Raw genomic sequence first — 11,931 nt, forward strand, 5'->3', positions numbered from 1 at the left:
CCCTTCCCTTCCTCCTCCTCCTCCTTTCAATCACATGTTAATTTTTTTCTCCCTCTTACACTTATGAAATCACCTTGTCCCCTTCCCTTCCTCCTCCTCCTCCTTTCAATCACATGTTAATTTTTTTCTCCCTCTTACACTTTTGAAATCACCTTGTCCCCTTCCCTTCCTCCTCCTCTTCCTTTCAATCACATGTTAATTTTTTTCTCCCTCTTACACTTTTGAAATCACCTTGTCCCCTTCCCTTCCTCCTCCTCCTTCTCTTTTCAATCACGACATGTTTATTTTTTTTCTCCCTCTCTTTCCATTTCCAGGTAGCATGTGAGTTTATGTAGACACTTCAATTTATTGCACACACAGACGGACTTTGACGGCAGGCGACCCTTCCCTTCTGACGAGCTCACATGAATTACAAACCTTACTTTCGGTGATAGGAAATCTTTGCACCGTGTAACTAAAATTATTTCATGGATGTAGAAAAATGCATACACACACACTTTGATTTCGTTTACATACATATCATTATTGCTGAGTACCCCTTTGACGGACGCATATAATGAACATAATTTTATTTAATGTATATGAAAAAATAGTGCGTTTAATAAGGGGAGTGGGAAGAAGATATCAGCGGATTTTCAACATCCGCTGGCGTCTCTGCAACCTAACTCCCTCGGATGTTAAGGTATGACTGCACACACTTATGATATTCACGTAACAAATTATCATGAACGTACACACTAAATTTCTGTGACCTTTTTTTTTTTTTTTTTTTTTACAGCTAAAGAAACAGCTCAAGGGCAACAAAAAAAAAGGTGTAAAAAAAAAAATAAGCCCGCTAATCGCTGTTCCCACAAAGACAAAAGTAAAGAGCGGCCAAAAGAGAGGTCAATTTCGGGAGGAGAGGTGCCTTGAGTTGAGTTGTTCATTGTTGTTCATTGCAAGCGAAACACAAATTCTGACCGACGTGCATGTAACGAAGGGTGCGTCTGTGTCTCCTCCCCTCCTGCTGGCGACCCTCAAGAGACCTTCAATGTTAACGACGCTCCCTCTGTCTGACGTGCATGCAACGGAGTGTGCGTCTGTGCCTCTTCCCCCTCTTGCTGGTGACCCTTGATTGATGTAAGTGTCGTGCGTGTTCCAAGGTGTGTCTCCTCTCCCGCCCTCAGAGACACTGGACGACAAGCAGGTAACGCCGCAGTGCCGGGAGTTCATCGTACAGGCGGACAGGTACCGCGCCGCCCGCAGGTGTGTGTGTGTGTGTGTGTGTGCGTGTGTGTGTGTGTTACAATAAAAGTAATCAAGATACCAAAACTACAAGACAGCTTTAACTTTTTTAATAAACAAGTGAATTCCTCCACACAGGGAGGCAATCACTCACCCGCCCCCCTCCGCGGCCCCCCCGAACACCAGCGTGCACCCCGCCAGGCCTGAGCACCACCTCCTCTTCACCCCCGTCACCCCCGCCGATCACCCCCACGGTAAGCTCCCCCGCAGAGTAATGTAAGGATATTCAAATAAGAAAAATGAAATTAAATAAAAAAAACATTATAAATTACGATAATAATGGACTTTTCTAGGTAAATTTGATGTTAGAGAGTACCAAATGTGGAACCTTATTCAGTTACACTCTCACGGTGTGGAAAATCACGCACGTTGAAAGGTACAGTGTTACGCTTGTTAAGTTGCTATTGACGTCCTTTTAGGTCTTGAAATGTAATGTCATAGCAGCAGTTTATTCCTGTAACTGAATGACTCTGCAAAGTCTGGATCCTTTGACTTCCTGATCGAGTAAAATATTGATTATGGAATATTTTGTTCCTGCAGCTCTTGGGTCGCAGGGTTATGTTTTCATGACACTTTAATCATGTCACGCTATCACTCAAAGCCTCTGCCTCTTGGTGTCCCCGGTGGTCATGTAACCTTTTATATCGCAACACTCTTTTCTCCCCCACAGACTCCCCCGCTACCGGACCTCGTTTCGTTCTCGGGGCCCTGAGGCGGCCAGAGTTTGACCTCATCCTGAGGCGAGCTGAGCGGCGGCGGGGACGACTGAGGGCCTCATCTAAGGTCCCGCGGGACCCTGAGACCAGCGAGTGGCCGGGCGTGGGGCCCATCGAGCATCATGACTCCTCCGGCGACGAGCTCTCAGACACAAACTCTCCGGACGGGGGCACGCGGGGGAGCCCCCAGTGGTCCCCGGAGTCCAGTGGTCCGCCAAAGAGTGTGTGGTTTGCCGAAGACGACGACCTGTCCCCCGAGGAGCTGCCTCGCCTGGTGCCGCGGCCCTACTGGAGGAACAAGCCCCCAGTTCCTCGCGGTACGAGTAGTGTGCCTGTCGCCACGTAGGACGGATCAGACACACATTATATAGCAAGCAACTAAGACGGCTTAGTGCCCTAAATAAGCCCGTGTGGAGCAGGGATGAGCTGTGGCCAAGCGGACGCGGCCGACAGAACACATGTGCCTCCTACGAGGTCAAGAAAGCCGACAGTCACCGGGCATTCCTCGACACCTCGACATCTCCAAATAGCGCCAAGCACCCCGCGTCCCGGTGGTGAGCATCTGGCCCACGCATCGCGGACGCGGACGGGAGCTGCGAAAATCAGAGAAAATCGACGATGATATAATACATTATTAAAATCAACAAAAGGAAAGCTTCCCAACATCAGCACATTCGATGTTTGCACGCTACGCATTGCCAGCTTGTTCCCATCATGGACCAAGGACGCGCCCACGTCCGTGTGTCTGACGCGGGGAGGGTCATTGGGCGGCGGCATGGCCCTGCGACACGCAGCAGCAGCAGCCCGGCTTCTCGTACCCCTGGCGGATGCTGGCGAGGCGAGAGTCGACGCAGGGCACCAGCAGCGGCACCTTGAGGGCGAGGGTCAGCAGCGGGATGACCATCACGAACTGTGGGAGGAACACGAGGTTAAGGGGCCGCGAGGTGACAACTGGAGGGGCTTCTTCTCCACCACGCACCGCTCGTCAGCAATGTTACCTTATTTGTGATTCTCCTCAATGTAGCACTGAGACGATTAATACATATGCTTGTAATGCTTTTTAGTTAAATGAAAGACTACAATACAACGCTATTTGTTCCCTATTTATCACGAGAGAGTCTGTCAGCCCACCATTCCTCTCTGTGACAGCTCCTTCCGTAGGGCACTGAACCCACTAATTCGTATAGCCAACCACAGCAATGCCCGCAGCAACGCACCTGGCCGCTGGAGGGCAGGTAGCAGACGAAATCCGAGGTGAAGAGGTCCTCCCACTCGGCGAAGACCAGGTGCAGCGTGGCAAGCAGCAGCGTGAGCCAGCCCAGCTTGCTCTGCACGAAGGCGAACTCCCGCCACGTCATGTTGCTGGCCACGGAGGGCAGCGACGTGACGCCCAGGATGCCGGCCGCGAGCAGCGCTAAGCAGCCTGATGGGGGAAGGAGGCGGCGGAGGGTGGGTGCTTGGAGGAACGAGGAGTGCTTATGGGAAGGGATGAAACTAGGAGTCGTACAAAAAAGTGTGTGTGGGGTGGCCAAGGTGTTGAATGAGAGGTAAAGGTGCCTGGCGGGGTGATGAGATGTTTTTTTCTCTCTATCTATCGTTCTATCTATCCCCCCCCCCCCTCTCTCTCTCTCTCTCTCTCTCTCTCTCTCTCTCTCTCTCTCTCTCTCTCTCTCTCTCTCTCTCTCTCTCTCTCTCTCTCTCTCTCTCTCTCTCTCTCTCTCTCTCTCTCTCTCTCTCTCTCCTACACTCACCACAGCCCATGAAGGCGTTGTGTTGCCAGGTCGAACTCCAAGACATAGGACTGCCACATAATTTGATAAGAACCTGCAAATGATTACACAAAATAAATCAATAAGTCGGTAAAGAAATAAATGAAAAGACAAGTGAAAAGTTTGTATACTTCTATAAGTTCGTAACTATAGAAGCAAATGTGAAAAAAAAAAAACGAGCTAGGTCACTGAAAAGTCTGAGAAAAATATTATAAAAAAATGAGAAGAGAAAGCAACCTCTATCGTAATGTTTTGCTTCCTGATCTGTGGAAAGTAAAAAATATATATATAACTCTCTCTCTCTCTCTCTCTCTCTCTCTCTCTCTCTCTCTCTCTCTCTCTCTCTCTCTCTCTCTCTCTCTCTCTCTCTCTCTCTCTCTCTCTCTCTCTCTCTCTCTCTCTCTCTCTCCTTACTCACATGCAGCACCGCGTTCAGCAGCATCAGCAGACCCAGGTGCTTCCTACTCTTGAGCCACCTGTCCAGCCAGAGAGGGAATTCCGAGTACTTGGTGCCGCGGCCCAACTGAAGGTAGGCCGCGATCACACCTGCGGGAGGGAAGGGCGGGGCAGGTGAGGCGAGGTAAGGAGGAGGGGAAAGGAGGCGAGTAGAAGCTGTCAGTGGAGGATGAAGCGGTAAACAGTGAAGTGGGAGGAGAAGTGAGAAGTAAGAAGGATGTGAGGGAAGGATGGAAGTGAAAAGAATGAAGAGAAGTGGGGAGAGAATAACCAAGAGAAGAAAGGAAATGAATATCAATAACCTTAAGGAAAAGAAGCGAAAGGGAGGTGAAGAGGAAGAGTGAGAAGAGAAGGGAGGGTCGGGGAGGATGAGGGAGAGGATGGGAGAAAAAGATGAGAGGAATAAAATTGGGAAAAGGAAGAGAAAATGATATATGAGAAGAGTAAAAAAAAGTAAGCAACAAGAAAAAAAAAGATAGTATCGGAAAGGACAGAAAAAAAACAGAATAGGAGAGAAGGAATGAAATGTGGAATGAAAGGAAAAAAAGAGAGGAAAATCAATAGAGAGCGAAAATTGATGAAATAAGGAATGAAAACAACAACAAAAAGAGATGAAATGTGGAGTGAAAAGAAAAAAGAAATGAAGAATGAAGAGAAAAAAAAAGATAAAATGAGGAATGAAAAGAAGAAAAAAGAAACGAAATGAGAAATGAAGAGAAAACAAAACGATGAAATAAGGAAAGAAAAGAATGGAGACGAATTGAAGGAAAACAAAAAAGAGACGCATGAAGAGAAAGAAGAAAATGCATGAGAAGAAAATAATAAGAGATGAAATGAGGAATGAAAGGCAACGAAAATAGACCGCAAGAGGAGGCTGTGGCGGAGGATTACATGCCTCGCCACAGGGTCCAGGAGACTCCCCTTAGTGTTGAAGCCTCAGTGTTAGAAGCCTGAGCCACCCTGATCCGAGGAGAAGCGAGGAGAGAATTAATAATCTCCTCCTCCTCCTCTTCCTTTCCTCCTTCTCCTCCTCCTTGTCCTTGTCGCTTTATGTTCTTCTTCTTCCCCCTCCTCCTCCTCCTCCTCCTCCTCCTCTTCCTCTCCTCCTCCTCCTCCTCTTTGTCCTTGTCGCTTTATGTTCTTCTTCTTCCCCCTCCTCCTCCTCCTCCTCTTCCTCCTCCTTGTCCATCTCCCTTTATGCTTCTCTTCCTTCTCCTTCGTCCCCTTCTCCTCCCTATCCATCCTCTCCTCCTCCTCGTCCTTGTCTCTTTATGCTCTTCTTCTTCCTCCTCCTCCTCTTCCTCCTCCTTGTTCATCTCCCTTTATGCTTCTCTTTCTTCTCCTTCGCCCCCTTCTCTTCCCTATCTATCCTTTCCTCCTCCTCTTCCTTGTCCTTGTGTTTTTATGCTCTTCTTCTTCTTCTTCTTCTTCCTCCTCCTCCTCTTCCTTGCCCTTGTCTCTGTATGCTCTTCTTCTTCTTCTTCTTCTTCTTCTTTTTTTTCTTCTTCCTCCTCCTCCTCCTCCTCCTCCTCCTCCTCCTCCTCCTCCTCCTTCTAGTCCATCTCCCTTTATTCTCCTCTTCCTTCTCCTTCGCCCCTTCTCTTCCCTATACACCTTCTCCTCCTCCTTTTCCATTTTCTCCTCTTCCTTCCACCCGTGTCTTTTTTTCCTCCTCCTCTTATTCCTTCTTTCCTTCTCTACCTTTACCTGTTCTCGTTATTTTTCTTCTTAATTTCTTCTTATCTTCCTCATTTTCTTTCTTCTCTATCCTTTTCTTCCTCCTCCTGCGTCTGATATTTCTACTGCATTTCCTTAACTCTCCTCCTCCTCCTCCTCCTCCTCCTCCTCCTCCTCCTCCTCCTCCTCCTCCTCCTCCTCCTTACCTTCCTTGTCTTGCTCATTTTCTTTCTTCTCTATCCTTTTCTTCCTCCTCCTGCGTCTGATATTTCTACTGCTTTCCCTTAACTCTCCTCCTCCTCCTCCTCCTCCTCCTCCTCCTCCTTACCTTCCTTATCTTGCTCATTTTCTTTCTTCTCTATCCTTTTCTTCCTCCTCCTACGTCTGATATTTCTACTGCTTTCCCTTAACTCTCCTCCTCCTCCTCCTCCTTACCTTCCTTATCTTGCTCATTTTCTTTCTTCTCTATCCTTTTCTTCCTCCTCCTACGTCTGATATTTCTACTGCTTTCCCTTAAACCCTCCTCCTCCTCCTCCTCCTTACCCGGCAGATAGCAGAGGGCAAGCAGCGTGAGGGACGTGTCGGCACAGGCAATGGACAGGTTCCTGGTGGTGATAGAGGCGAAAGCGGACCAGTCTTCGCTGCCGTCCGTCAGGTGGTCGCAGAGCTGCCACCTACACGGGGCGAGAGAGGGAGGGGAGTCACGGCTGCCAGATCGTTGTCCTCCGAGCTTCGTATTTACCGCCTTTCGACACTTAACAGTTGGCAAAAGACATCATGAATTAAGGATTGTAACGATAACTGTATATGCATCTCGTTATTAGGGTGCAGGAGACAGCTATTGGGTTGGAGATCAGTAAATATAAGAGGCTGAGTAGGACGATCTGACGCCCTTGAGGGGAGTTACAGGCATAAGGGGAAGGAAATGAGGAAAAAAAGGGGAGATAAAGGGAGAGATGGGGCCATAAATAAGTGAGTAAGTTAGTAAGGAAGTAAGGAAGGAAGGAAGCAGAAAGAAAAGATAAAAGAGAGGAAAGGAAGAAGGAAAAAAAGTGAAAAGTATGATGGGAAAAAAATAGAAAAAGTAAAAAAGTAAAAAAGGAAGAAAAAGGTGAGGAGGCAACACCATTACCACGAAAAAAAAAAAAAAAATACACCGCCACTACCCCGCTAACTCTTCTCTGTTACCATCCTATGCCCTGTCTACGCCACTCACCTGAACAGGAGGATGATGAAGAAGAAAATCCACACCACGAGCGAAGTCCAGAACGCGCCGGTCCACTCGGGGAAGAAACGCAGCGGGATTTCCTCGATCTACCGGGCGTTGCTGAGGCGGCCGAAGTCGAGGGGCATAAGGCGAAGGTCCCGAGCCATCCCGCACACCAAGCTCCGCGCCATCTCGTCGTCCCCACACACAGGCACCTGCAGAAGGGGTGACGAAGGGCGGGAATGAGAGTAAAGATAGAGAAGGGGCGGAAGGGTGAGAACGAATAGGGACTGTGATGTTATATTGTGTGTTTGGGTGATGTTGTGACTTCGGTGAGGGATAAGAGGAGATAAAGAGGAGAGGAGGGGCGGAAAGGTAAAAACGAATAGGGACTGTGATGTTGTATTGAGTGTTTGGGTGATGTTGTGACTTCGGTGAGGGATAAGAGGAGAAAAAGAGGAGGGGAGGAATGGTGAAAGCGAGTGGAGATTGTGATATTGTGATTCTGTGATGCTGTATGTGTGATGTTATGTCACGAGAAAGGTGTGATGAGGTATACGCAGAGTGATTAATATGGTCTCGGTATTGATGTATGGAGTATAGGATATGAGGTCTGCGGAGGTTGTGATGGGGTATACAATGTAGCTGAGAGGTACAAAGAGATTAATCCGATCCAGGTGAGGGAGTGTTTGATTGAGACTAATGAGAAATGACGTAATGAGGGGGAATGAAGTGGTTAAGGTGGTTGTAGTGGGAGGTGTGTAAGTTATAGGCGAGTTAGTGGTATAAAGGACAATGGTGAAGAGAGATAGTGGTGTGATATGTGGCGAGATGATGACGGAAGGTAGTAACGAGGCGGGGCGATGATGATGGTGAAGTTGATGTCTGTGGTGATGGCGATAGTGTGTGTGGTGTGTAATAGCGAAGATAACGTAGTGAGTGGTGCTGGAGTGATGCATGAGGTGATGTAATATGTAACTTAAATGAATAAGGGTCGCATGCAATCTTAAAAAAAGGGAAGGAAAAAAATGGCAGGAGTAAAAACGATAATGGGAAGGTTTTTGTGTAGGAGAATCGGGTGGAGGTTGGAGAGGTGATGAACATGACATGATGAGATTTTTTTTTTTTTTTTTACAACAAAGGAGTCAGCTCAAGGGCACACAAACAAGGGAAACAATAATAAAAAAAGTGGAAAAAAAGTGGATGGCTGACTTTATCTTTCCCTGACTTTATCACTTTATATGCAACTTTTCTATACGTCTCAATTTGATTATCTGTCCGAATAACTTTGGTCTGTTTGCCTGTGTCTGTCTGTCTGTTTCCTTGTCTATCTGCCGCTTGCCTGTCTGTCTCTCCCTCTCCCAGACTCCATCTTCTTGTCCGAAACTTCCTGCAGAGTTCTCCAATTGAATCACGGGGCCTGCCTGACCTGGTTGTATACGCTCTCTCTCTCTCTCTCTCTCTCTCTCTCTCTCTCTCTCTCTCTCTCTCTCTCTCTCTCTCTCTCTCTCTCTCTCTCTCTCTCTCTCTCTGCATTCTTTTTCCTTTTCTTTCATTCCGTTCCGTACATTTTATTCTTACAAATTTTCATTTCTACTCCGATTTTCTAACCATTTGCTTACAATTATTTTCTCTCTCTCTCTCTCTCTCTCTCTCTCTCTCTCTCTCTCTCTCTCTCTCTCTCTCTCTCTCTCTCTCTCTCTCTCTCTCTCTCTCTCTCTCTCTCTCTCTCTCTCTCTCTCTCTCTCTCTCTCTGCATTCTTTTTCCTTTTCTTTCATTCCGTTCCGTACATTTTATTCTTACAAATTTTCATTTCTACTCCGATTTTCTAACCATTTGCTTACAATTATTTTCTCTCTCTCTCTCTCTCTCTCTCTCTCTCTCTCTCTCTCTCTCTCTCTCTCTCTCTCTCTCTCCGCCCCCTAACCTCCTTGCTGCCCATGTTCCCGCGGGAGAGGGCGTAGGCGGAGAGCACGTTGAACGCCTTCACCACGCGGGCGGAGGGCAGCAGGGCCTGAAGCTGCTCCGCCTGGCTCATGCTGCCCAGGGACTTGGAGGCGCTGGGACTCCTAAAGGGGCGAGATGATTAGTCAGCCGTGTGTGTGTGTGTGTGTGTGTGTGTGTGTGTGTGTGTGTGTGTGTGTGTGTGTGTGTGTGTGCGCGCCTTTTTTTTTTTACAACAAAGGAGACAGCTCATGGGCACAAAAAAGTAAACAATAATAAAAAACAACCCGCTACTCGCTGCTCACAAAAAGAATCGAAAGAGATGGCCGAAAGAGAGGTCAATTTTTGCATCTTCTCACCTGTTGCTCACGTCAATCACGACCTTCCCGGCCAGGTGGTTCGTGGGGAGCGAGGCCAGGTGGGTGAAAGGCACGGCCATCACCACCACGTTGCTCTGCTGCAGCGCCTCCTCCTGCTGCATGATGCTCGCCCCCGCCTCCAACGCTCTTTTCCTTGGGGGTGAGAGAGAAATATAAGCATGGAAGAGCAGGTTGCGAGAATTCCTTTTGCATTGATGATCCTGCCCGCTTTAGTGATTTAGTATTCCCACCGAGAACTTTATTAGTAACCCCAAATCTCGATACGTCATTCCGACCTGCAAAGGCTTGGCATGTATGATTGCTATTTCTGAACCCGAAGTAGAGGAGGAGGTGGAGGATGAGGATGAGGAGGAGGAGGAGGAGCGGGAGGAAGAGGAGGAGGAGGAGGAGGAGGAGGAAGAGAAGGAGGAAGTGTGAGAGTAACGTGATCAAAGAACGAGAGAATAATATTATGCTCGCCAAAAAAAAAAAATGCAGTTTCTGGTATAAGATGAAAGTATTAACAAACAGCTTTTATTTTTTCCTCTCTCTTTCTCACACTTCCCCTCTCCGCTACACACCTGGACCGGTCTGGGTTCCTGCTGCCCACCACCACACAGTAGTCGGCCTGCACCAGCCTCGCCCCCAGTGCCAGCCCGAAGTCGCCGCTGCCCAGAACCACCACGCATTTCTTGCCATCCCGGGCTGCTCGAGGGGGAAGATTGTTCAAGGATGATAGTCAAAACCCAAACGGAACTGTCTTCTCACTAAACAATGGGCATTACCATAAAAAAAAAAAAAATGGATGTGTCAGCTGCTATATTTTTCATGAAAGGTGTGATATACAAGCAGCACACAAAAGTAATCTAATCTACAATTTGAGCTAGGTGAATGGTTTTGGTGTCTTCTTTTAAGAAATAAGGAAGCAAAGTATGAGTAATCTGTGGCAGTGTGTGGTGTGGTCGCGTGACACTTACTTGGACAGAACCAGGATAGGGACGTGGACTCCTGCAGCAGAGCACTGGACGCCTTGGCCAGCAGGGAGGGCGTGTGGGTGTGTCCATTGCTGCTGGTAAATACGGCCGCCTCGTCCTCACCTGACTCCACGTCGAGGGTCACGGAATGGTTGATGAACCCATTGTTGCCTCGCGCCACCTTGCCTTCGGGGTTGTCGTGGAGCGGCAGCGCCGTGACCAAGGACACCCCGTTGCTGGGCTGGCCGCCACTCCCTTACCCGCAGGAAATCAACAACAACAACAAATAAAAAAAAAATAACAGTTTGGTGTTCCCAAACGATGCCGCCTTTGACATAATCTATTTCCGAAGGCCGAAAACGAAATTAATCGGGTTCTCATGAATTTTTTTTTTCACATTCATGGGACAGATTTGTCAAACTACCACTGGTGTCAAAAAACTACTCATTGAAATACGCATACTCCTATGAAAGCCTTGCCAAATGTGGCTGAGCAATAGGAAACAAGGAGTGCAAATCAACTTAATTATACAGACGTTTCATACTAGTAAAAAATAACAGGAAGGCAACAGACAACTCACAATATTAAAAGGTATGACCAAGGCACTTATACAGACACATCATAAAAATAACGAAAGAAGAAAACTTGATAATTTAACCGAAAGACACAACACCATAAATTCCACTCGCATATATAACATAAAATTGCACAACGTAAGTCTTATCGTAACACGTTTGCAGTATGGCATAACACAAGATAGTAGCGTTAGTGTGGACGACTGGCTCACCTGCTGCAGAAGGCATTGCGGTGTGCTTTCTGGGGACGACAAGACTGAACCCGCAGGCGTTACTAGGACGCTTCGAAGGCAGGTAAGAGTTGCTTCTCCTCTCGAAGGAAATTCCTGCTATTTCACGTAAAGGACTAAGAAATTTTGCCTCAAGTTCAGTCGTTTAGCTTCTTGTGAAGACGGCTGAGGTCACCACGCCCGCTGCACACTCGCCAACGCCGCGTAAGAGTGTGGTACCTGTGACATTAGCAGTTCAACACTTTTCCTCGGAATGAGCTTGGAGGGCCGTTCAAGGTGACTTTTCGGAACCTCTTTGACACGAACAGACGAGCGTTGAATGCAGGCGGTGTTTAGGTCGACTTTCCAGGGTATCGAGGAAATGAAGTAACCCTAGTGTTGACTGTAGGCGGGGACACATGATAGCGGCGAAGGTGATTGTGTTGTATCACCGTGACAGTGTGGCAGAGTCATCCTTCGTACTCCCACGGAATGAATAAGTATTATGTAACGGTGTAAAGCGATAATGCTGCTAGGACACACACACACACACACACACACACACACACACACACACAAACACACACCTCAAGGAAACTCAGAAACAAAGTCAGATCATTCTCTTTTCGCCATCACACTATGTCGTACTAAGTGTGGACAGTGCGCTATACATGAATTTTTACGGTTTTATTCAGTCTATTACCGAAAGCATACAGATGAGGTACTATTAATAACTGGCCTACGTGACTCCGGTTAGCTG

General features: G+C 47.6%; 1 protein-coding gene and 1 pseudogene across 1 annotated transcript in view; one reads left to right on the forward strand and one right to left on the reverse strand.

Annotated features, from left to right (window-relative positions):
• LOC127007546 (protein phosphatase 1 regulatory subunit 42-like) overlaps positions 1-2,347 on the forward strand; it is an 8,255-nt gene extending 5,908 nt beyond the window's left edge. The window contains exons 7-9 of the mRNA XM_050878715.1: positions 1,167-1,245; positions 1,363-1,478; positions 1,955-2,347. Coding sequence (XP_050734672.1) covers positions 1,167-1,245; positions 1,363-1,478; positions 1,955-2,346 — 587 coding nt within the window. The 3' untranslated portion in view covers position 2,347. The remainder of the gene's footprint in view (positions 1-1,166; positions 1,246-1,362; positions 1,479-1,954) is intronic.
• Positions 2,348-11,660, reverse strand: LOC127007313 (metalloreductase STEAP4-like; annotated as a pseudogene).
• Positions 11,661-11,931: the final 271 nt, after the last annotated feature.

Source organism: Eriocheir sinensis, chromosome 35 (genome assembly GCF_024679095.1).
Source record: "Eriocheir sinensis breed Jianghai 21 chromosome 35, ASM2467909v1, whole genome shotgun sequence".
Classification (NCBI taxonomy): Eukaryota; Metazoa; Arthropoda; class Malacostraca; order Decapoda; family Varunidae; genus Eriocheir; species Eriocheir sinensis.